General features: G+C 39.0%; 1 protein-coding gene across 34 annotated transcripts in view; it reads left to right on the forward strand.

Annotated features, from left to right (window-relative positions):
- The window catches only part of ST7 (suppression of tumorigenicity 7), a 295,626-nt gene that overhangs the window by 178,578 nt on the left and 90,202 nt on the right, over positions 1 to 26,846 (forward strand). For 17 of the 34 annotated variants that reach the window (XR_011387010.1, XR_007920237.2, XR_011387008.1 and 14 more), the window contains 6 exon segments: positions 9,506 to 9,560; positions 10,194 to 10,309; positions 11,631 to 11,706; positions 13,846 to 13,914; positions 15,788 to 15,942; positions 18,805 to 18,902. Coding sequence is in view for 29 of the 34 variants with exons in the window: in XM_070069824.1 (XP_069925925.1) it covers positions 9,506 to 9,560; positions 10,194 to 10,309; positions 11,631 to 11,706; positions 13,846 to 13,914; positions 15,788 to 15,942; positions 18,805 to 18,902 (569 nt within the window). In the remaining 5 variants the exon portion in view is untranslated. 34 annotated transcript variants of the gene reach the window in all.

Genomic DNA, 26,846 nt, shown 5'->3' on the forward strand with positions numbered 1-26,846 from the left:
ATCAGAAGTGGAGCAGCCAGGACTCGAACCAGCACTCATATGGGATGCCGGCATCGTAGGTAGCAGCTTAACCCACTGTGCCATAACACTGGCCTCTTAATGCTCTTTTAATGCATACTTTGCCAGCCAGCTGTGAGTAGTATGTGACAGCTGTTAGACGCACTTATTTCATCCAAAGTGTACATACATGAGACATGGTACTACCCAAGTAAAATTATCTGGGATTTTGTAAACTCATTTACTTTTTGAAAGAATAAGAAAGACCCGGGCAAAGCAACGCATGCCTTAACCAGATACTGTAATAAACATGGCTTATTATACTAATGAGGAGTCTCCATCATTCAGTCATATAACCAAAGCAGTTGTGGATAATTGCCACCACTTTGAATCTGCTGTAAAGACCCCACAGATTAAATATGCTCTTCTCTGACTCGAGTTACAGTCTTTGGATGACCCAGAACATTATAGAAAATTAGCAGATTGAAAACGGAATGCATCCTCATTTGAGGCTATTCTGTATGGTGAATACATCTGTATTTTCATTACAGTCTCCTCATGCCGTCTGCCCAATTTAAATCTCTTACATGGTTCTGTAATGCCATGAAGACTTCATGCTCTTCTTATTGCCATAATTATTATGCCTTCTGTCTCAGTGGATGCCTGATTAAGCCTTATTCTTCATATGAATATTTTTAAAGGATTTAATTATTTTTTATTTGAAAGAATTACTGAGAGAGGGATATATATATATATGTGTGTGTGTGTGTGTGTGTGTGTGTGTATGGAGAGAGAGAGATCGCTTCCATCTGCTGATTCACTGCCCAGATGACCTTGATGTCCATGGCTGAACCCGGCTGAAGGCAGAAGCCTGGAGCTTTCTCTGTCTCCCATGTGGGTGCAGGGGCCCAAGTACTTGGACCATCCTCTGCTGCTTTCCCAGGTGCATTAGCAGGGAGTTAGTTTGGAAGTGGAGCAGCTGAAACTTGAAGTAGTACCCATACAAGATGCCAGTGCTGCAGGCACCTGCTTAACCTGCTGTGCCACAGCACTGGCCCCTTCATATGAATCTTGATGCCATTCTTTCAGCTGTTATAGCAGCTTTATAAGGAAGAACCTAATTTTTATATCTTTTAAAAATTTATTCAGCATTAATAACCAGGCAATTTTCAGTTTTATTTGTATTGAGTTTCTGCCTGGCTAAGACTGAGCTTTTGAATATTATTGTTAATTCAATTCCATTAGTATTTAGTGAGTTCCAACTCTATATTTTATATTCTGTTCATCTGAATAAATAGAGCATTTATGATCTTACCACCATGTTCAACCAATTGCCTTTAGAAAAATAGTGAGGTGTGGGGAGCAAACCGGACTAGACTGTTACTGGAATTAGGACTTATTCTATGCATCTGCTCTCCCACAATATGGCGCTGGGAGAGAAGTAAACAGCTTCCGCACAGCTGCCTCCAGTTCAACCAATTAACTGTAGGACTTGTTCCTGATTGGAGGAGAGCAGCGTACTCGGCGTGTGGGCAGCCGAGTTGGGATTGGCGGAGGAGGACTATAAAGGAGGAGAGAGACGGCATGCACCGGGAACATCTATGGGGAACATCTAAGGGAACCCGTGCAGCCCCCGAGAGAACCGGCCGGCGGTGTGCCGCTCCCCTGCGGAAGTGGGGAATGTGGCCAGGGGGAACTGCCCTTCCACGGAGGTGGAAGGGATAGTAGCCAACCCGGGAAGAACCAGCAGCAAACCCGGGGAGGGCCGAGCAGACGAAAGAACAGCGCAGGGTCCTGTGTCGTTCCTCCACGAAGAGGGGGAGCGACAGTGAGGTAGGCTTTTGATGTGACAGTTATGCTACTTAGGATGTCCACATCCCATATTGGAGTGCCTGGGTTTGAGTTTCATTTCCACTCTTGTTCCCAGCTTCCTGTTATTGTACACCTTGGGAGGCAGCAGAGGATAGTGTGAATAATTCAGTCATTGGAACTCACATGGAAGAGCCTGATGGAGTTCTGGGCTGCTAGCTTCAGCCTGGCTTAGCCTCAGCTGTAACAAGCATTTGGGGAGTGAATCAGTGGACAAGATTCTCTCTCTCTCTCAGATAAATAATTCATAAAGTTTATAAAAGACAAATGCAAATTAACTTGTCTAAGTATACCTAGGGCCCAATCTGCTTGCTTTTTGAAACTTGGGCTTCTAATATGTGGCTAACTCAAACAAACACAAATTATGGTATGAAAGTACTAGATCATCATGGGACTAATGCTGTTTTCCATTTCTCCTGTGATGACTTTTATTTTTGAAATAAAAATGTATAAAGTGCATTGTCTGCATTTATCTCTATCCTTAAGCACTCTGTATTTCATAGTCTGACTTCAACTAAGTATAATGGAAAAAGGAGACTAAAAAACCTTTAGGGTAATCAATACTCTTTCCTTAAAATAGAGAGGCTTGTTTTGAAAATTCCTGTTGCCTTCATAATAATAAAATGAGTATAGGCTGAATAACAGAAGGATGAATCTACTTATTTTTCTGGAACATCATAAGTCACCTCTTTGCTAAACCTTACATGAAATACAATGTGTCTAATGAAATCTCATGGATATTGCCATAGGCAGTTTGATGGCATCGTTTATGTGAGAAAAATCATAGAAAAGGCTAAAAAATTTTTTTAAAGTTTTTAGTTATAAACATTGGTCTATATGAAAACTCACTGTTGCTCTTTGCTTAAAAAAATCATTGGTTTTGACTAAAAGCTGAAAATCCTGGCCTACCTACAAATGATTTGGAATAGGGTGGTGGGGTAAGGAGTTATGGTTACAGGGCTGATTGTGTATATTTTTAAGTTTTTGCATCTGTGTAAGAGTAACTGAATTACAGATGCTCTGAGAATTTGCAATGATCTTTATCTGGGAGCAAGTTGAGAAATGGAGTTGATCAGTTTATTACTCTACCCAGACTTCAGCTTATTCAGTTGAGGTTACCATTTGGGAGCATTCTACTTGTTTTACTTTGTTTGAGAGCTAAATTGCATTCCTCCCCCCTCCCTGCTCCCAATATTTGTTTTCTGATAACCATGCTGATATATTTCATCATATGACTGTTTCTTACCATCTCTTAATTTAACTTAATTAGCTGCCAATGATACATGGGGGTTTAAAATGTGATTATGTCTTCCTGTTTTAAGAGAAGGAGTTTTCAGAGCTTATTAACTTTTTTTCCCCTTTATTTTGAAAAGCAGAGAGACAAATGAGACAGAGATTGTTCATTCTCTAACTCACTCTCTCAAATGCCCAAAACAGCCAGGGCTGGGTCAGGCTGGAGCCAGGAGCCCATAATTCAATGTGGGCCTCCCACGTGGGTGGTAGGGATCCAACTACTTGAGCTGCCTGCCATGGTGTGAATTAACTGGAATCACAAGTCGAGTTGAGACTCTAACCCAGGTACTTGAATGTAGGGTGCAAGCATCCCACATGGTGTTTTAACTGCAAGGCCAAATGCCTACCCCACCAGTAACACTTTAATTTTGAGTTTATAGGAACATCTCTTTGATAATTTGGCCAGTTTTCAAGTAAAATACCTTAAAGACACGGGTTTGTAGCATTTACCCTCTTAAAAATATTGGGAAAAGTACAAGATGCTCTATCACATGAAGAATATCCTTGCCAAAGTCCAATTTAAATGATCTAAGACACTTTAACAGCTTCTTGGGTAGAACCAGATCTCTAAACAAACCCTAGGATACTTACCTGGCTTCCTGTCACAAATCCCATCTACTCTTTTATTTTAATCCCATCTACTCTTTGTAAGAAATGTATATTGCAAATTCTAAATAATTCTAATAATTGGATTTAACTATACATTAAATTCTTGATTAAAATTCATTATATTACTAGAGACAGTTCAAGCACTGATTTAATGAAGATAATAAATTAAAGAAAAGCAGTGGAGATGATGAGTGGAAGAAAAATTCTAAGAACTTTGTAGATCCCAGATTTTTTTTAAAGATTTATTTATGTTATTTGAAAGGCAGAATTATAGAGAGGGGGGGGGTGAGGAGGGGGAGGGGGAGCGAGAGAGAGAGAGAGAGATCGATTGATCAATCGATCTTCCATCCACTGGTTCACTCCTCAAATGGTCCCAATAGCCAGGGCTGAGCCAGGCCAAAGCCAAGAGCTTCATCTGTGTCTCCCACTTGGCAGAGGCCCAAGGGCTTGGGCCGTCTCCCACTGCTTTCCAGTGACATTATCAGGGAGCTGGATTGGAAATGAAACAGCCAGGACTCAGACTGGCACTTATATGGGATGCTGGCATTGCTTAACCCCTCAACCAAAATCCCAGATTCTTATACCAGCAGAACAAATTACTTTCCCCATGGAAGGCCATATAATTCTAAGACTAAGACTCTTGACATCTGCTATCAGCTCTACATGATATTATCTTATTTAATTCTTATAATAAACCCATGAAACAGCAACTCTTGTTATCTACATTTTATGGTTGAAGAATGTCAAGTCACCTGTTCACAATCCCATGACTGTCTGGGTATCTTACTTCAGAATCCAAGTTCTTAAGCACTAAATGAAACATATAAGTGATCCTGTCCAGATCCTCTGTGAGGAAGCTCCTGGCTCCTGGCTCCAGATGGGCCCAGCTCTGGCTGTTGCAGTCATCTGGAGAGTGAACCTTATCAAATTTGAGATTCTGAGAAGAGATGATACTGTATCATCCTGGGACCTGCATTGTGGTGCAGCGGGTTAAACCATTTCATGCAACACGGGCATCCCATACTGGAGCACTGGTTCAAAGGCCCAGCAGCTCCACTTCCAATTCAGCTCCCTGGTAATGCACCTGGGAAAGCAGCAGAAGATGATCCAAGTACTTGGTACCCTGCCACCCACATGGGAGAGCTGGATGCAGCTCCTGGCTTTGGCCTGGCTCATCCTTGGCCATTGCAGCCATTTGGGGAGTGAGCTAGTAGGTGGAAGATTTCTTTTTCTCTCTGTCTCTGTAACTCTGCCTTTCAAGTAAATTGAATAAATCTTTAAAAAGAAGAAGAAGAAAATTCCCTAAGCTGTAACTTAGTCATTTCCATGATATATTTGGAAGTCTCACAAGTGTGTGTGTGTGTGTGTGTGTGTGCAGGGGGAGGGTTGCCATCATTTCTTTTTTGTTGTTTTTAAATTTAGGAAAAGGCTTCAAAGTTAAGTAGGACATACAATATTTTCTTTCATGTGATTAAAAGTCCTGTAACTTTAGAGCCTTTTGGTTTTTCTGGGAATTGGGTTCTTGTTTTTCCCTTGAAGACTGTGACAAGAAGAAAGTCTGGTTCTCACAGTATACTTACTCCTTCGATAGAGCTTCTGTAAGTGGAGGCCAGATGGTGGTTCAATAAAGTACCCTCTTCACTTTCCTACCCAGGCTGTGAGTTCCTCTTTGTACCCTAGGGCCCAGTGCAAGGATTAATGCATGCTAGTCAATACACCTTTATAACACACAGTCCTGTGAGCACTGGGGTGGCACTCCAGAGGAGTAACTGAGTATGGAAAGGCATGAATTAAATGTGACTGCAACGAAGTTATAGTAGTGAATGATGAGGCAGAGGACTGAAAATGAAAAGGACCTGAGCTTGCTTTTACAAGCCCTTGATGCTAGTGAGCATTGTTTTTCTTTTCCCACATTTTTTTGTCTTTCACATAGACATCTGTAGTTGCATGCTTTGAGAACTCAGCAAGTGCTATTTCAATATTTATTGCTTCTCGAGCCGGCGCCACGGCTCACTAGGCTAATCCTCCGCCTTGGGGCACCGGCACACCGGGTTCTAGTCCTGGTTGGGGTGCCGGATTCTGTCCCGGCTGTCCCGGTTGCCCCTCTTCCAGGCCAGCTCTCTGCTGTGGCCAGGGAGTGCAGTGGAGGATGTCCCAAGTGCTTGGGCCCTGCACCCCATGGGAGACCAGGAGAAGCATCTGGCTCCTGCCATCGGATCAGTGCGGTGCGCCAGCCGCAGCGTGCCAGCCGCGGCAGCCATTGGAGGGTGAACCAACGGCAAAGGAAGACCTTTCTCTCTGTCTCTCTCTCACTGTCCACTCTGCCTGTCGAAAAAATTAAAAAATAATAATAATAAAATATTTATTGCTTCTCTTTCTCTTGAATTGCATTCTGTCAGCAATTTACTCTACTACTGACTGCTATAGATGGTACCACCAAGAGCATGTTTCTGGGGCCAGTGCTATAGCATAGTAGGTTAAGCTGCTGCCTGCAATGCCGGCATCCTATATGGGCACCAGTGTGATTCCCGGCTGCTCCTCTTCCAATTCAGCTCCCTGCTAATCTGCCTGGGAAAGCAGTGGGAGATGGCCCAAGTCTTTGGGCCCCTGCACCCACATGGGAGACCCCAATGAAGCTCCTGGCTTCAGCATGACCCAGCCCCAATCATTAGAGCCATTTGGGGAGTGAACCAATGGATGAAAGATCTCTCTCTCTCTCTCTGACTCTCTCGGTCTCATTGTATCTCTGACTTTCAAATAAATAAATGTAAAAGAAAAAGAACATGTTTGTTCCATCAGAACATATTTTGAACTAAAACTATTAATGACGTTAACAAGTCCTTGGTGAAGTTCCAGTCAACTTTCAATGCTTCCCAAGGGCACTAAACTTGTTGTGTAAATGGAAAATAGGAAATTAACTTTTGGAGGTAAAATTTTTTATCTGATTTGAAAAAAGGAATTTATTCCTAAAAGGCACAAATAAGAAATGGGGCCTCAGGTGGAAAAACTCTTCCTCTCTTGAGAGTGAATTCAATTTCTTGATTGAAATCTTCATAGTATGATACGTTTGGCATTTGTACTCTTTGTCCCTATCATGAAGCCATCAAGCAGCCTCATACTTACGGGGTGTGTTCCTAAGAGTGATTCCAGACTGAGTTTTGTAGTGAAGAGAAGATGATGGCAGTGACTGAAGTGAAACTTTTATGTGTGTTCTTACTTTGACCTCTAGATTGCTCACTCCTTAGAGGAGAAGTACAACTGCATCCTCCACTCACAGAATATAATAATGAAGGCATTTCTTATGTACTTCAGCATGTGTTTTTTTCTCACTTAAAACATTTTACATCTGTTAACAACTACTTAGATCTCTGTTTCTAATATCAGGATAGTTGAAAACACTAAGCACAGAACACATTTATGACACAAGTGTTAACAAGGATTTTTTTTTTTTTTAAGTTCTGTTCGCTAATGGAACCCATAGAAGCAATATTTCACAATGTTTACTGCACCCCCTGCTGGCTATATTGTGGTATTTCCTAAATAAAGAGCATATTTAGATACTGTTTAGTGGTTAAGTATACACATTTTTCTTTGGAGTTGTTTTCGTTTAGCAATAATTTGAATTTCATCTGATATATAATGAAGTGTCAATCATAACTAAAGGCAGTTTTCTTTATGATTTGTCAATTGATGTTTGAGTAGTGCTATCTTTCCAGGCAGTATAATAATGTATTTATTGGAAAAAATATTTGCCATAATCTTTTTATTATATTTCAGATGCCATTCAATAAAAGAGCATATCTCCAAAATGTCCCTGTTCTATTGTAAATGGTTCTACCATGAAGCTCCTTGTACATAAATCCGGTGCATGTTTATTGTAAGCTAAATACAATCCTTACAATATTCATAAAGCTTTTTTTTTTTTTTTAGATTTTATTTGACAGGCAGAGAGAGAGAGAGAGAGAGATCTTTCATCTGCTAGTTCACTTTCCAAATGGCCACAACAGCCAGGGTTGGTCTAGGCCTGGGACTCCATCTGGGTCTCCCATGGGGGTGGCATTCTGATAAGGGATTCCAGTGTTACAGTTGGTGGCTTAACCCAATGTGCCGCAACACTGACCCAATCATGAAGCTTTAAGACAAGCGCTTTGGATCCTGGAAAAGATTCTCCAGGGAAGGGCTGACAGTAGCATAGCTCTAAGAGTTATACCAGCCACATGGGAAGAGGTCTTGATTGCTTGGCTCCTCAGTGTGTTTCAAGCTATGATCTCAAGTCAGTGTGCTAGTGACCCCTCCAAAGGCTTCTGTGTTTGTAGGAAAATAATTGTTTAAAGAGGGCATGGTTCTCTAGTTAGTGCTGTGTGACGTGATAGCCATTGGATCTCAGTGTCTCAAGAACAGAATTCAGAGATGCTCAGCTAAATGAACGAAGATTATTTCCTAAATGGCAAGTTAAGCTAAGTAACAAAACACCTAGGGTAACTATTTATAAATACTGTGGAAATTTTAAATAGAATTCTGTCCTCATTGAAAAATAAATTCATCTTTAAATGAAACCATGTATTTCTATTGTGTGTATAACCTTCATTTAGTGTGTTAACAAATATTTATTCGCTTTACACACAGTGTTGTCATAGTGCTCTGTTTTCTCTATTATCACACTGTATTGTAATTGATTTGGGGTGCTCAGATCAATGTCCGTTGTATGTATGTACGTACAGGACTGAGGGTAGTATCCTAGTGAATCCCCATAGGGCCTTTTAATGTCCTTTGAATTTCTGCAATAATGGCTCGTTTCTGTGTGTATATGTTGTTGGGTGTGTTTTTGGCTGGTCTCTCACACACACATTAATGTTTTGAAATTGCTAACTTATTTTATTTTCTAATAAAACCTTATTCATCCAAATAAATCTAATATACTGAATCAGTAGAAAGTCTTAATCATAGGGTGTTTTAAAATAACTGTAGTTTATTAGTCACACCCTTATTATAAAACAGTCTTAAAGTTAATGATTGACTTTTTAAAGTTAAAGTTATGTGGCTCTGAGTTTTTGTTGTCTTTGAACAATGAAAAAGTACAGTCTATTAGTACAAACAATATTTAATATTACTATGATGATTAGTACATGTGTCTGTGAGTAAATGATGTTAAAATGTCTCATGAATTTATTTTCATAGCGTTTCCGTCTTTAGTAATTGTAATTAAATTTCTTGTCACTCCTCTTCTGGAAGGAAAAAGCACTCTAGTGAATTATCAAAAATTGTAAATTAGCATAAACCCTAATTAGAGTCAGGCTCTTTTGATATTGTACTCTAGAGCTTAAATTTAGCTTGTCATGTATGACATTATTGGAGATGTATTTTAGAGGAGCAGAAAGTAAAGTTTTATTTTTATCTATAGCTTTTACCTATAACTTAAAAAGTAAATTCATAGAATCTAGTTGGAGACCTTTAAATAATGACAGAAATTGTGAACTAACTGATTTTGGCCTAAACCTTCATTTTCTAAATGAGGAAACTCAGACATGGAGAGATTAGGTTAAACTTTCCAAAGTCCTGGTGTCTGAGCCACATTTTCTGATTAACTACTCAAGAGTTTTTCCATGTGGCTTCCCATGTGAAGGATAGAGAATAAAATTATCTTATCAAATAGCCAGGAAGGGTGTTTCACTGAATTAATTAGTTCATAGTGTCATTGAACTTATGTATAACATTTTCATATTTCTCTTCGTTGCAGAATGCAAAGTATGGCGAAATCCACTAAATTTATTTAGGGGTGCTGAATATAATCGGTAAGGATTTTGACAGCTTGGGAAACAAATGGATCTGGTTCAGAGAGCAAAGGCAACAGCAAATGTTGGTTCACTTAGGGGTCACATAACAGCCTATTTAGTGCTTCCGTATTTTGATGCTATCCCCAACTGTTTTGATTATTCTATTTTATAAACATTTTAGCATAGGAATTGGGATAATGTGCAAAAGTGTATAGTTTTTAGAATTTTTCTATATAATATTTTGTATATATTATATAATTAAAATTTTGTGATGCTTACTTGAAGCCTGGCTATCAAGATGACAGAGAAATTATGTCGGAATTTTAATTTAGTAAAGTTATCAGATAATTTAGAATATTGTAATTTTTTTAGGAAAAATCTATTCATAATGCTAATTAGGAAAAGTTTTCATTAGCAAGGTCTAATAAAACTTTAAGACAAAAATATAGGGGAAAACCTTTACTTCTTTCTTCCTGATGTGACTCCTAAAGGGAGAATAGGGTGATTTTTTGAAAGCTTTTTTTACAATTTATTAGCAAAATTATTTTAGTATTTAGCTAATCATTTATGTTTCAACTTCTCTGCAACTTAATATTTTATAAGAGTTGCTTTCCTCTCTCAAAAGTCCCCCCATTTATTTTCCCTTTACAGATATACGTGGGTGACAGGACGAGAACCTCTCACCTACTATGACATGAATCTTTCTGCCCAGGACCACCAGACATTCTTTACCTGTGACTCGGACCATCTACGTCCTGCGGATGCAAGTATGGAAAATCCCTCTGATAATTGCTGGGTGGGAAGATTTTTTTTGCTTTAAGTATCAAGATTTCTGCATTTAGAATATCTATTCTTTAAAAATCCCAATAATTAAAATATTGTTGATTGGTTAGTAGAACTCGAATTCTGACACTTAAATAAAGCTTTATCACATTGAAGTATCAATGTACAAATGAATTCCTTTGTTATAATTGAAAACATGATTTTAAAGAATATATCAAAGATTCACATATTTTGAAGAAGTATTGTATATGAAGCTAATTAAATTCATAGTTGGAAAGAAAGACTTTATATTGCTGATGTTCTAATTAAAAATTGGGATTCACTGAGTCCAAATGAATAATGAATATATTTTAGTGAATTACGTGTTAGTGATTTATATGCCTACTTATAAGTTCATTAGACTCCAGTGGGGGCATGACCTTGGCTATTGGAATTCTTATGTATTTTCCTTTTTAGAGAAAGATTTGGTTAGCAGGTATTTCACACTAGTTGGGTTACAAATAATCCTAGTGATTATTTCTTATATTATTAAACTTATGCAAAGTAAATAGGTGGAAAAATCTTTAAAAAGGGATATGTACTTATTTTTAAGAAATTGGGTTGGGAAATACAAGTTTATTTTACAAAAAAGGATACTGTTACTCTTTTTAATGGTATACTTGGCCATAATGAAATAGCACTGTATAATAAATATTCCCAAGATTGAACTTCCCACAATGTACTCATATTCACAATATGCTCTCGTGTATGAAAACTCAGTTTGCAGGCAAATTGTAGGAACACATACACATGTTAAGCAAAAGGCTACTACATTTTTAGTGACCCAATTCATATAATTCCTAAAATGGTTTAAAAGTGTTCTAATATCCACAGCCTGAAATAAGTGCTCAAGAAAATGACCAATAGAAGTTATGTTATACCTAAGTAGAATAAAGAGATAAGTTGTGATATAATCTCAAAATATGTAAAATAATAGGTGTTCTCTAACACAGATGACCTCAATGTACCCCAAGAAATATAACACAATCTCTGTTAGAGTGCCTTTTCCTAATTTCTTTAGTCCATTAGATTTACATCTATTGTTTCATGAGCACAAAGAACGTTTGCTAGTGGAAACGGAACAGTGCAATAGACAGAATGTATTTGGGCGATGTTTTCAGGTTTGGGCTGACCATCTTGGTAATGAAATACTCTTTTGTAACTCAAGCTGAAAGCCATTAATTTAACTGTTGTTGCATGTTGAGTCTTCTTCATTATGTGTACTGATTGACTTGCTTTTCTCCTTCTCTCTCTTTTTAAAAATAGTAATGCAGAAAGCCTGGAGAGAGAGAAACCCTCAAGCTAGGATTTCTGCAGCACATGAAGCCTTGGAGATAAATGAGTAAGTCAGGGTAAATCTTGTTGTTGAAAAAGATACATTATCCTTTGCTGAATATATTGTTTCCATTGATGGGATGCTTATAATAAGGATTATGGGTGATGTTGCTTTTTTTGTTGTTGTTGGAGTGAAGGACAGCCATGTGGAGGTGATTTTAGTCATTTTAGAAAGCAATTCATTGACTTTGTTATGATGCTAAGTTAAATCCTTCAAGAGCTATTCTAGGGATATTGTGAGGACATAAATACAATTTTTCATGTACCTAAAACATTCGATGGGGAAATTTTTCCAAATACAGAATACTCATCTTTCACATTTTCCAAGCAGAACTTCTGCTGTTAGAGGGAATATAATAAAGACTTAAGGTGAAAAATAACATTAAAAAAATTTTTTTAAGACCAAGACAAAGATAAGAAGAAATGCTGTGCTTAGTATTATAAAACATTCTGTGGGTTACCAACAAAGGCTGGGAAATCTTTTCTGGAGATCTCAGAAAATGAGAAATTCTTGAGGTTGAAGTCATAAAAATTCAGGGTTGGCAGAGACCTTAAAGGTCATTTAGCTCAACCACCCATCTGTTGCTTGAATCACCTCAACACTCTCCTTGCCAAGTGGTCATTGTTAAACTATTTTGTGATTTGTCTGAAGAAGGTTACAGAATCTTCTTCAGAGGTCTTAGCAAGAAAACAGAAAAAAAATTCTCTTGAGAGTTGGAAATCCCGCCATTGTAACCTATTGATCTGTTTGGTTTCTGATTCTGTCATACAACATGTTTATTTTTCAATTTCTTATCATCTACAAATTTAATATGCCTGCCTTCTGTGTGTCATCCATGTTTCTGAAAAAAATATCAGGGCTAGGAATAGAACCCTGTGACATGACAAAGAGAAACTCTGCCCCCCAACCCCCCAGGTTCATGTCTTCATGAATCACCACCCTTTGGTGTAGTTCAGCCAATTACTAAGCCACCCAACTATACTTTGTTTCAATCCAGATTTCTCCCTTTTGATCTTAAGAACCAGGTATAGCTATGGGTCTTCAATTTATAATAACTCTATTAGAGTAAATTAAGCTAGCAAATCTGATTTATTTATTCCTGGTGAATTTAAGCTGGCCTCTAGTGGTTACTACATTCTTTTTAAAGTGCTTGGAGACTATCCTGTTAATAATCCATTAGAAAGTCTTTCCAAATCATTGTTCTGTAGTTTGGGAAGTCTGCCTTCTTCCCTTTTTAGAAGATTTGTACTGCATTTGTCATCTCATCTTCTAGTACTTCTCCATTCTTTGTGATTCCTCAACTATCCATAGAGCTATTCCATGGCCTACCAAGATCAGTTGGCTTCTTGTGATTTGCCCATCCCAGTATAGTAACTCATTTAGAATGAATCAGTTATTTGCTATCTTACATCTTTTTACCCATTTCAGAGTTTAATTTCTTCTCCCCTTTTCAATCTGACAATCAGTCTCCTTGATAGAGAAGCCAGGAACAAAATGGGAGTAAGAGAGGAGCTTTGCTTTCTCTTTATTATCTACTGCTATTAACAAAAAACTTTCCTTGTTTTGGTGTTGTTGCTGTGTTGTTTGTCCATTTGGCTTATTTGTTTACGTTTTGGAGAACTGGAGTCAGATATAGGGTCCTAAATATTATTTAAAAACAGGGAATAGATGGTTGTCTTTAGTATTTTTGTTTTGTTTTGTCTTTATTTATTTATTTTTTGCAAGTCTCAGCTAATTTGAAGTTTTAGCTCTCCTGACATTATTCTTATAAATTCATTCCACTCTCTTATAGTCCCTCATTACATACTCTCTTTCCATCTTTTTTTTTTTTTTTTTTAAACATGTCGTTTAAAAATCTGACCAGGGAAAGATCTCTGTGAGGCCACAGTAGTTACTTAAGTGCTGCCCATCTTTTCCTCCTGGGAGGATCATTTGTGGTTGTTGTTACTATTGGACATTTGAAAGCTGTTCAACCCTCTTCCACCGTTTTTCCTTCTCAGTCTCATACCATTGAATCATACCTCTTTTCTTTGAATTTTTTGAAGTCCACCTTCCCCTCTTTGATTATCCAGAATGACATCGTAAGTCTTTCTGAATGTTCCTATCAGTTCTCATTTCACCAACTATTTTTTTCTTCTTGGTCAGAATTAGGTCCAGAGTTGAAGTTCCCCTAATTGCTTCCTCTACCATCTGGGAGATAAAATTGTTACCAAAGTAAGTCAAGAACCTGTTGGGTGCCCTCATTCTAACCAATGAGACTTGTAGTGGCTATCTGGATGGTTGACACCCCATCACCACACTTCTTGCTTCTGTATGTGTATTGTGTTGTGACAAGGATGCATCATCTCTATCTTCCATTGAGCTGAGCAGTCTGTTCCGTATTCCCCAACCATTAGCACTTCTATTGCTCTCTCGTTTTTCCTTCACTCACAAGCTCTTAGCATGTTTCTACCCCAACCTCATGAGTTTCCACCTAGATGTATGTTTCTTGGCTAGTAGTGCTACTCTGCCTCTCCTCATAGGAATACTATTTGAAATATGAATAAGCAAAGCAAGCAAGCTAGCCACAACCATCCTTGAATTCCCAGCCCACCAACTGCTGTCTTACAGCTAAGTCCTCTGATGTTGTATCTACCACTCAATATTATAATCTCAATTCTCACCTCATTACCCTTGAACCATATTTGTACATTGGCATCTGAAGCCTTAATAATGTCTTCTGATGCCTGCCTATCCCAGTTATTTTCTCCAGTGAATCACTGGACAGTTTCTGCGTCATTATTGTTCTTTCCAAGTCATATATGCTGCCCTCCTAAGTAACTGGTTTTACAGCTTTTTTTGGGTGGGCCTTTTCCTCCCTACTTCACCACATTCTGTTTAAAGTCCTGTTGATGGTTCCTGCCTGCAATTAGAGGGAATGGCTAAAGAACTTACCTGACCCCTCCTCAAGGCAAAGATTGACTGGTAACTCCAAACCTCCCATCAGTCATTCAGTTCAGCCTCCGTTTCCTCTCTGGCTATTGTAGTTTGTGGATAGTAAAAATGACATTTGGTTTTACTTTCTGTATACTTTATCTCTTGTGGTCTGATGGAGATAAGCAGGGAAATGGCCACAGAGAGACAATGGAGAAGGAAAATGAAGGGGATGGGTGCAGATGAGGAACTGTGCAGGCTGTGTGGCCTCACCATTTCCCTATCACTTTCCTGTCTTTGCAGTGGGTTGTTCCTTATATGATTTGGAAGGTTTACATTTCCAAGAGTTCCCCAGGTTCATTAACTTCTTATCCTTTCTGACTTCCTGTCTTAGAGGGTTGTTGAAAGGATTATAGGGGATGATATGTGTGAAGTGCCTGGTACAGTGCTTAATGTAGCCTAAGCAACAAAAGGCAGCTGGTTGAAGGCATGACATTTACCTTTGCTTCTCTGGATGAAGCAGATTTTGAGCTCCTCAGCAATGGCACTGCTTGGAGGTCCTTCCAGTGTTCTGTGAAGCAGGAAATCAGTGCTAACTGTTAGGAGATGCAGAAGCACTATTTTCTACAGCAACTAACTTGATTTAATGGATTTCTTACTGCGAAGAACTCCTTCGATTTAAGAGAATCTGTGCTGTGTACACAAAAGTAAACTTATGCATAGTTCCTCGAGCTTTGAGCATCGGAAGGAGACATCTACTTAACTGCCCTGCTGTTGTCACGGTCATTAGCTGACATTTGTTGAGTGCACTGAACTGCTGGGCACTGTACTGAGCACTTTTCATACATCACCTTACTGAACCTTCACAACATGTTGTGAGCAAATAGATTCCATGTTGTTCTCCATCAGGGAGGCAGAGTAATAACTAATAAGGGGTGGAGTCCAACTGTTAAGTCCCATGTTCCTAATACGACACATTTGACCTCTCAAGCTAAAATACAGATGTTTCTTTTGTACCATTATTTTGTGTCAGCAACTATAAAGAGGGGTGCATGAACCAGTTGGCTCCTCTGCATGTTTTGGCATAACTCCCTGCCCTTCTGCATGAACTCCTATGGTCCATTACTACACACTTGGATTTGTAATTGATGGTGGCTATTATCTGAATGAACAGGTGTGCAACTGCTTATATTCTTTTGGCTGAAGAGGAAGCAACAACCATTGCTGAAGCAGAAAAACTGTTTAAACAGGCCCTGAAGGCTGGAGACGGCTGTTACCGGCGTTCTCAACAGCTACAGCATCATGGATCTCAGTACGAAGCCCAACATAGTAAGGTTTCCTCCAGATGATGCGCTGCAGGATCTGAATTGTAAAATGATTAATCAGAGCACATTTCCAGTCCAGTTCAAAATATGATGCTCCTAGAAGGGAACTGTTACTGGCTTTTGCTTTTCTTTGTCTTTATTCATTTTTTTCCTGCCTAAAAGAGTACTTCATTAGTAACAATTAACTTAGAGCTTCATTACTGTTTACCTTCACATTCCTTTTCTTGCCCATAGATTCCTAAACAAAGAAGTCAAACAGCAGTTGCCTTTTAATGGTGATCTTTCTTCTATGCAGAATTCTTACATTTTTCTGTTCCTCAGATGCATCTCTGTCCTATAACTTTAAATCCGAGTTAGGAAACAGGACTTAGATTAATCATAGAGTTATTAAAGGATTTATCTTATAGGTCTTCTACAGCATAGGTTGAAAATAGGACAATTAAGAATGTAACAGTTGGGCCGGCGCCGTGGCTCACTAGGCTAATCCTCCGCCTAGCAGCGCCGGCACACTGGGTTCTAGTCCCGGTCGGGGCGCTGGATTCTGTCCCGGTTGCCCCTCTTCCAGGCCAGCTCTTTGCTGTGGCCCGGGAGTGCAGTGGAGGATGGCCCAAGTGCTTGGGCCCTGCACCCCATGGGAGACCAGGAGAAGCACCTGGCTCCTGGCTCCTGCCATCGGATCGGCGCGGTGCGCCGGCCGCAGCGTGCCGGCCGCGGCGGCCATTGGAGGGTGAACCAATGGCAAAGGAAGACCTTTCTCTCTGTCTCTCTCTCTCTCACTGTCCACTCTGCCTGTAAAAAAAAAAAAAAAAAAAAAAAAAAAAAGTAACAGTTATTGGTGATTGTATCAGTATGTAGTTCTTATTTAAGGAATATTGATACTGGCTTCCAGAATAAAAGAGCCATGAGTTCCTCTTTTGTTGTCTCTTTATATTAAAATTAGTACCTTTTATTTATAGTAACTGTTTAAAGATCTGAGATCTTTCACTTCAGGACACTAAACTGTTAGTTATGTTTGGGACAATAGTATAGAAACAAGACAATAAAATCATTTCTGAAATTCCGTAAGCCATTTGACTCATCATTTTGTGAGGGTATTTTCATGAAACAACCAACATTTGGTGTTTGTTTTAAAAGAAAAAAAAAATTGCCTTATTTATTTGAAAAGTGGGGTGGGGAGAAAGATGCAGGGAGAAAGAGAGAGAGAGAGATCAGAGATCGTCTATCCACTAGTTCATTCCTCAAATACCCGAACAGCCAGGGCTGAACCAGGAGCCCAGAATTCCATTGGGTTTCCCCTGTGGGTGGTAGGGGTCCAAGCACTTGGGCCATCTTCTGTTGCTTTCCTAGGCACATTAACAGGGAACTGGAAAGTAAGCAGAGTAGCCATGACTTGAATTGGTGCTTCAATGTGGGATGATGGTGTCACAGTGCTGCGCCACAACCCAAACCTGGTTGTTTCTTTTTAAGATAGAATTTCTCTCTTCCTGATTCTGTCCTGCAACTTGGAGTATATGAATGTATATTTCCTTCATATTTGAGATTATAAAATCAAATTTTAATGTTAAACTTGGATTTTGTATAGAAACCACAGTAGTCCATATGACTAAGTTGCTAGCAAGATCTTTGCATTTCCACCTGCATGCTCATGTTTATGTCCACAACACTCATCAACACTCAGATTTTTATATTTATTCTGCAGTGAGTGCATATGTTAAGTTAATCTCTAATCACTCTCAATATCTTACCTTTAAAAAGAAAGTATAATGCAGTGTGTTTTGAAGACATGTATTAAATGTCTATTTTATGAACTAATGGAAATTAATATGTAAAAGTCATAGCCTACAATACAACTTAAGAATTTTTCTCTTCTCTAAATTAAATCTTTTCAACCTATTGCCTAAATCTATCCAAAAATATAATCACATCTTTAAAATAATTTGTAGGTACTTGGCAAATTTTCAGCACACATCTTGTTCTCATTGTTTAAAATTTGAAATGTTAGGAGTTTGGTCTTAACATCTTTTAATAGCTGCATATTATACATGTACTTAATCTAAAACAGGTGTGTCATACTTTTCACAAACATGGTAATTTTATTGAGGATTAAGCATGTGCATGTTCTTACTGGTCTGAGAACATATCCAAAAAGACATATAATTAAGGATTAAGATAAGAAGTTGTTAATGTACTTTTAAAAGACAATTCTAGTGACTATTGTTAAAACTATTTAGCTTGTCAGTGCTTTCTCTAACACTAGAATAGCTTTTTCATTTTGTTGCATACTCTGTTGTCATATCTGGAATGTGTTATATCGCCATCTAAAATCCACTGCTTTGGGGACCTGGAGATGATTATGATGTCACTAGTGTTAGAGAAAGAATAATATAAAACAGAAGTTCAAGATGAGGCTTCTCCAGACTTGATGTCAAGAATGAAAAAGAATAGTTCATTGGGATGCAACCTGAGATTCACCTCTGCATCTTTACCAAAAGCATGCACATTTGAAGAATGTGAAATTCTTGCTTATAAACCAAATGCAACGTGGATATGTTCATTTTCCCAGATCTTTGTGGCAGATGATTTTATTTGTTATAAAATATTCAATATCCAAACTCAAAAGCATGAATTAGTCACATGATTTGACCTTTGCAAGTCTAAGTACTTTTACTATATTCTGTATTCATTCTATTAACAGTGTTGTCAGTGCTTCTGGCAATAAGGAAAAGCCAAAGAGCATTCTGTTCTTGCTAAGGTTTCCCTTTAAGGGTGAGGCAAATGGCCTCTGCATTTTTTTTTCTTGCTACTCTACTGAAAGCTCTCTCTCTCTCTTTAAATAAATTTTGATGTTTTATATCTCCCTCTTCAGGACGAGACACCAATGTCTTGGTCTACATCAAAAGAAGGCTAGCAATGTGTGCCAGAAGACTCGGGAGGACCAGGGAAGCAGTGAAAATGATGAGAGATGTGAGTTTGCATTTGTGTTTGGGAATGGTGGCCGTGCACCTGGCTTTAGGCTGTCGTAGCCCACTGAGTGGCTGCAGCAAATGGTAGCAGTGATAGCTTGGTCGTCTTACAGACTCTAGAGCCAGACCATCTGTGGTTCAGCTCTACATCTCAACTGACTAGATGAACCGTCTTGGGAAAGTTAGAAAAATTCTCTGTGCTCTAGTTTTCTCATCTGCAGTTTGGAGATAACAGTAGCAATCCTCACAATTACTTTTTAGGATTGTTGTGAGGGTTAAATGAGGTAATACATGCAAAGCTTTTAATAGTCTGGGGATTGATTGTTGTGGCATAACAGGGTAAGCCACCACTTGTGACATCAGCATCCCATATAAAAGTAATGGTTTGAGTTCTGGTTGCTCCACTTCTGATCCAGCTCCCTGCCAATGTGCCCGGTAAGGCAGCAGAAGATGGATCAAATAGTGAGGCTCCTGGCCACTAATATGGAGAAACTTGGATGGATTCCTGGCTACTGGCTTCAGCCTGGTCCATCCCAGTAGTTGCAGTCATTTGGGGAATGGACCAGCAGATGGAAGATCTACCTGTTCCCCCCATCCCCTCTTATATGTTCTTTCAAATAAATAATCCTTAAAAAATAGACTGGTGTATTAAAAAAAAAACCTCAAGATATGTTATTATTAAAATTTGACAATGTAGCTTAAGCCAATGAGATAAGCCATTTTAGCTGCCTTTTTCTCTATGTAGTTTTTAGGAAGATTTGATAGGTTATAAGTCAAATTGCTGTTCTCAAATTTAGTAAAATTATGAACTAATCCTATTACAGTTAAAATATTTTCCTATATTCTTGAACCAGTGTATTTTATTACTAGTAGTCAATTTGTAAGAATTAAGAAGAGAGGATATAGATGAGAGTTTGAAAGCAAAAGAGAACCAATAGAAGTTATTATTATATAACTTTATTTTGTTTTCAACTTTTATAAATATAAATTTTGAAAGTACAACTTTTGAATTATAGTGACTTTCCCCCCATAACCTCCCTCCCACCCACAACTATCCCATCTCCCACTCCCTCTCCCATCCCATTCTTCATCAAGATTCATTTTCAATTATCTTTATATGCAGAAAATCAAGTATATATAAGTATATATATAGTACTATATATACTATATATATATATATATATATAGTATTAGTATGTATAAGTAAAGATTTCAACAGACTGCACCCACACAGACACACAAAGTATAAAGTACTGTTTGAGTACTAGTTTTACCATTAATTCGCTTAGTACAACACATTAAGGACAGAGATCCTACATGGGGAGTAGGTGCACAGTGACTCCCATTGTTGATTTAACAATTGACACTCTTATTTATGACGTCAGTAATCACCTGAGACTCTTGTCGTGAGCTGCCAAGGCTATGGAAGCCTCTTGAGTTCACCAACTCCGATCATATTTAGACAAGGCCATAATCAAAGTGGAAGTTCTCTCCTCCTTTTAGAGAAAGGTACTTCCTTCTTTGATGGCCCATTCTTTCCACTGGGATCTCACTCACAGAGACCTATCATTTAGGTCATTTGTTTTGGCCACAGTGTATTGGCTTTCCATGCCTACAAAACTCTCATGGGCTTTTTAGCCAGATTCGAATGCCTTAAGGGCTGATTCTGAGGCCAGAGTGCTGCTTAGGGCATTTGCCATTCTATGAGTCTGCTGTGTATCCTGCTTACCATGCTGGATCATTCTCTCCTTTTTAATTCTATCAAATATTATTTGCAGACACTGGTCTTATTTATGTAATCCCTTTGACATTTAATCCTATCATTATGATCAATTATGAACTTGAAACTGATCACTTTAACAAGTAAGATGGCATAGGTACATGTTATCTTGAAGGGATTGAATTGGAATCCCCTGGAATATTTCTAGCTCTACCATTAGGGGTAAGTCTGAGTGAGCATATGCTAAACTGTACATCTCTTCCCTCTCTTATTCCTACTCTTATATTTAACAGGGATCACTTTTCAGTTAATTTTAAACACCTAAGAATATTTTAATTAACTGGTTTCCCTAAAAAATATTGTTTTAAAGTTATTTAATAACACATGAAAAATGTTCAGGATCACTAGTCATCAGGGAAAACACATAAGAATGTGTGTTAATTAAAGAGGTCAATCGATGTTATTAAGTAGAACAAAAAAAAATACTAAAAGGAATAAAATAGTAAGTTGTTCCTTAACAGGACAAGGGCTGATCAAGACACTATTTCTCATGGTATCCGTTTCACTTCAACAGGTTTCCTTTTAGGTGCTCAGTTAGTTGTCACAGATCAGGGAGAACATAGGATATTTGTCCCTTTGGGACTGGCTTATTTCACTCAGCATGATGTTTTCCAGATTCCTCCATTTTGTAGCAAATGTCTGGATTTCATTTTTTTTACTGCCGTATAGTATTCTATAAAGTACATATCCCATAATTTCTTTATCCAGTCTTCTGTTGATGGGCATTTAGGTTGATTCCATGTCTTAGCTATTGTGAATTGAGCTGCAATAAACATTGAGGTGCAGACAGCTCTTTTATTTGCCAATTTAATTTCCTTTGGGTAAATTCCAAGGAGTGGGATGGCTGGGTCATGTGGTAGGGTTATATTCAGGTTTCTGAGCAATCTCCAAACTGTCTTCCATAGTGGCTTTACCAGTTTGCATTCCCACCAACAGTGGATTAGTGTCTTTTTTCCCCCACATCCTCGCCATCATCTGTTGTTAGTTGATTTCTGTATGAGAGCCATTCTAACTGGGGTGAGGTGAAACCTCATTGTGGTTTTGATTTGCATTTCCCTGATGGCTAGTGATCCTGAACATTTTTTAATGTGTTATTATGTAACTTTAAAACAATGTTTTTCAGGGAAACCATTTAAGCAAGGACCTTTCACTTTCATGTTTTTGTTGTTGTTGCTCGTAAGAAATGCTTTTCATAAACTGACAGCAGTGTAAATTATATTTATAAGGAATTTTCTATTTTAAAACAATCTCAGAAAACCTTTGCTAATATTTCATTCTACTCCTGTATTCTTGCATATGTAAGTAGCTGTCCCTTATAAAAGTGGAAAAATCAAGGGACAAGATAGAAGTGGCATCTTGCCCAATTCTTACCTCATGGGTTTGAGTACAGGCTATGCAAACCTAGTGAGCCTTTTTGTACTTTCTTTTTGTAGTTTCTTATAGAAATTCGATGCCTTGATATGGCAAAGAAACCACCGATCACTTTGGCTTTGAGGGAGCTGGGGATTTTATGAAAGATAGGGTATTTCTCTTAAGCTGATCCAGCCACATTCATCCTTTAAATAGGATTTATTATATGTATTGCCTCTTCTTAACCTTTACTAAGGAACAAGTATGCCTGAGGAGCATGTTTTGGTGATTTTACTTATTACATGCTTAAACAACTTCATAGGAAAAACAAGTGGTGATTTGAATTCTAGCTTTTCTGTCTCATTTTACTTAACATTTTCTATATGTATACCTATAATTTCACATGATTAAACTTATCTACCATATATCTACTATGATTTTCTTTTTGTTTAACATAAGTTCTTGTTTATAAAATGTTTATTGACCTAGTCCAGATATAGATCTTGGGGAGAAAGTCTGGGATGCAGGGGAAGAAACAGTGGGCAGGGAGTTAAACAACCTGGATATGAGAGTCTCAGCTTTGCCCTTTACTAGCTTTGAGATCCATGGCAACCTACCTTTTATGGGTAGGTTCATTTAGTCTTCTGTAAGTTGGGAATAATGTTTCTTACATAAAATGGTAACGGATGGGGAAAATTATATACGACAGTGTGAAACACCTGACATATAGTAGGCACAGCTACAATTTTCCCCTACTTTTTCTCTATTCTGTAAGCTATTAAATAATTTGCTTGACTGTCCTCCTGATGGATATTTTGAGATCTTGATTTATTTTTTTGAATGAATTCATCACCCAATCAAGTAATCTATCCTATATATATATACACACACATATGTGTATTGATACACATGTGTAAGCATTTACACACGTTTGTTTCTGTATAGATATGTTTCTGTATAGATTTTACATTTCCTAGAATACCAATACTTGTTGCCTTTTCTCAGTTTATGATGCATTCAATAGATGTGTACCCTCCTGCTGTAACAGGCCTGTGAGGGACACTGTCACACTTGGTGGAGATGGGTTTTCGAGAGAAATATTCAAAGTACTCCTCCTTTCAGGAGCTCCTTTTATCCATCCTAGCCCCCAGCCCGCAGAAGGGAGGTTGAGGACCTCCCGCTTTAGTAAAGCAGCAGCTGCTCTGAGCCTCGTGGGAGAGAGCTGATGGTCAGCCCTGTGCGTGTGACTCTTCTCAGGTCATGGGTCAGGCTTCATGGAGGCATTCACTCCTTGAACAACATGCACACAGACGGTCTTGCTGTAAAACTTCCTTTGATAACACAGCATAGTGGATTCCAGGAAGGCCTGCTGATAAAGCACTTAGGCCAGAAGATCTAATTTTTCATTAAGACATGGCCATCCTCTCCCCATATGCACGGGTTCTAAATTTCCTAGAGCAGATTTTAAATTAGAAATAGAAATGCCAGAGTTAGATTACCTTCCTTGTAGGAAGCAGTCATTTTTAAAAACTTTCTCTGGAAATGCTGTAAGAAAAGGAAAGCTGTTAATTGGTAAGATATCCTGAAAGAGAGTGAAAGGGAAGTCTGGCAAGCCAGGATGCAGATAATTTCTTTATTTCCATGGCTCAGGACTGTATCATGGATCAAAACAATGTTGACACTGTCTGTGAATTATTGATGAGGTAAACAAGCATCAATTCCTTAATGTGCAGATTCATAGCTTCTCATTTTTTAAAGCAACACATTTATCTTGAATTCCCAGAATGTTTTTTCCAAACTCACTTTAATTAGTTTCCTTTTGCTGAAACATGAAATCACCTTACTGCTAAATAAATCTAAAGAAATATTTTGAGGGCATAGCATTGTAGCATAGCGGGTTAAGCTGCTACCTGCAGTGACATCTCATATTAGGGCTTGTTTGAATCTTGCTGCTCCACTTCTGACCCAGCTCCCTGCTAATGGCCTGAGAAAGCAGCAGAAGATGGTCCAAGTGCTTGGGCCTGCACATCCATGTGGGTGACACAGACGAAGCTCCTGGCTCCTGGCTTCGTCTAGTCCCAGACCCGGCCATTTCAGCCATCTAGGGAGTGAATCAGCAGATGAGAGACCTTCTCTCTCTGTCTCTCCTTTCCTCCCTGAAACTCTACCTTTCTAATAAATAATCATAAAAATAAATAAATCTTTATAAAAAAGAAATATTTTGGTTGTGGACAGGGCTAAGTACACCTGCTGACTTTTGAACTTCACTGTTATTTACTATTCAAAAGGAGAGGATTTGCATTTTATACTTTATTAAATTCAAGGAAAAGTCTTTATGTTCTTACTTTTGGTAATTTTGCCCCTTAAACATTTGTACACACACAATTTGTTTTCCATGTAGTTCCTGCCCTTTGGCCAGCCTCCAGTTTTCTCTGTGTCTTTCCCTGGGCTGATTTTAATAGATTTGTAATGGAATTCGTGAGGCCAAGGTCTGTTCGAGCCCCTTAGACATGCTCTACGAGAATTGGTGTGGATGCATTGGTTTGGATGAGCTAGTCTGCCTCAGATCATCTGCCTCCGATATTTGGTCTAGAGCAAGGTGTCTCAACACAGGCACTACTGGCTTTGTGGCCTAGTAGGTTAAGCCACCGCTTGTGATGCCTGAACCCCAACTGGGCACCGGTTTAAGTCCTGGCTCCTCTACTTCCAGTTCAGCTCCCCGCTAATGTAGGTGAGAAAGCACAGGAAGATGGTCCAAAGTGCTTGGGCTCCTGCCTCGTCATGGGAGACCTGGAAGAAGCTCCTGGCTCCCTTTTGCCTGGCCCAGCCTTTGCTGTTGTGGGGAATGAACCAAATAATGGAATCAATCTCTCTCTCTCTCTCTCGTCCTGTCTCTCTCTGCCTACAACCCCACCTTTTCATTTGTGACCTGCTACTTGATATTGTAGTTCATCATGCCCTCTTCATGAAATAGTTTATTGACTAAATTTTAGAAGCCAGGCTCTCATAGTTTTCCTGAAATCTCACAGGCTCTTTGCTGGATTCTCTTCATCTCTCTGTCTTCCAAAACTTGAAGCGTCCACTGGTCAGTCCTGAGTGACAATATTCAATCTCAGATTGTTAAATGCCATCAAAAGGCTGGCAAACATTTCTGTGGTGTTTATTGTGTCCTAGGTGTCATTCTTTTTTTTTTTTTTTTTTTTTTTTCAGGCAGAGTGGATAGAGAGAGAGACAAAGGCCTTTGTTTTGCCGTTGGTTCACTCTCCAATGGCCGCCACGGCTGGTGCGCTGCGGCCGGCGCACCATGCTGATCCGAAGCCAGGAGCCAGGTGCTTCTCCTGGTCTCCCATGGGGTGCAGGGCCCAAGCACTTGGGCCATCCTCCACTGCACTCCCTGGCCACAGTAGAGAGCTGGTCTGGAAGAGGGGCAACCGGGAAAGAGTCCGGCACCCCGACTGGGACTAGAACCCGGTGTGCTGGTGCCGCAAGGTGGAGGATTAGCCTATTGAGCCACAGCACCGGCCAACCTAGGTGTCATTCTAAGTTCTTTACAAATATAAACTTATTTCAGTCTCCTAACATCCCTGACACAGGAGCTTGTTCAAGATCCCATAGCTAGTGAATATTTCTGAGTGTGCTTTGCCAGTTGCCTGCATCAGTTTACCACCCACATGATAGTGTAAGTGCAGAAATTGAATAGAACAATTCACCCGAAGCACTTGGCACAGACTTTATGAGTAATAAGTACTCAATATTGTTATTCTTACCATTATCATCTAAGTACATTGCCAAGTGAAAAGCAAAGGTATAAAAATAGGTGTTAATCTAGATCAGAGGGTTGCAAACTCTTTGGTCCCAGAATTCCTTTACAATGGTTGTATGTATGGATTTATATATTGATATTTACCATTTTATTAAAAATTATATATTTAATTAAAATAACAATGACAAATATATTACATATTAACACAAATTACATTTTTGGGAAAAATAACTATTATTCAAGGAAAACGTCAGTGGGAGGAGCAACATTGCCTCTTTTTTTTTTTTTTTTTTTTTTTGTAGAGTTAGAGAGAGAGAAAGGTCTCCCTTTTTTCCGTTGGTTCACCCTGCAACGCGCTGTGGCCGGCGTGTTATGCTGATCCAAAGCCAGGAGCCAGGTGCTTCCTCCTGGTCTCCCATGCGGGTGCAGGGCCCAAGCACTTGGGCCATCCTCCACTGCCTTCCTGGGCCACAGCCGAGAGCTGGACTAGAAGAGGAGCAACTGGGACAGAATCCGGCGCCCTGACTGGGACTAGAACCCGGGGTGCCGGCACCGCAGGCGGAGGATTAGCCAAGTGGGCCACGGCGCCGGCTGCAACATTGCTTTTATACATTGACAATCACCTGTCCAGGTGAATAGGAAGCAGATGGTGTTTCATATCCAAGTTCTCTATTTTGTCTGTTGTAATGTCACCTAAAGTATGGTCTCTGGGTGTTGCGATCTAACCTATAATATTTGGTCATTTAAAGACATTCCATATATGCTTTCATTCTTTCTAAGCCTTCACTGCTAATTTAGGTCAATAGAAAGCATGCTGCATATGCCTTGGACCATGTTTAACCCATTCTCAACCTAGTCAAGATTATACTGTTAACTATCTCATTGTGTTATAAGACATCGTCATGAAGAGTCACAGTTACCCTATCCTTGGACTTCTATCTTTCCTGCCTGCATCCTCACCCTTATCACTGGGGTTCCCAATGGAGAACTAGAGGGTTTTCAGTTTTTATTATCAGTGATTTCTATAGCGAGTAATACTTGTGAGAGCAGGT

The sequence above is a fragment of the Oryctolagus cuniculus genome, chromosome 3 (genome assembly GCF_964237555.1).
Source record: "Oryctolagus cuniculus chromosome 3, mOryCun1.1, whole genome shotgun sequence".
Taxonomy (NCBI): Eukaryota; Metazoa; Chordata; class Mammalia; order Lagomorpha; family Leporidae; genus Oryctolagus; species Oryctolagus cuniculus.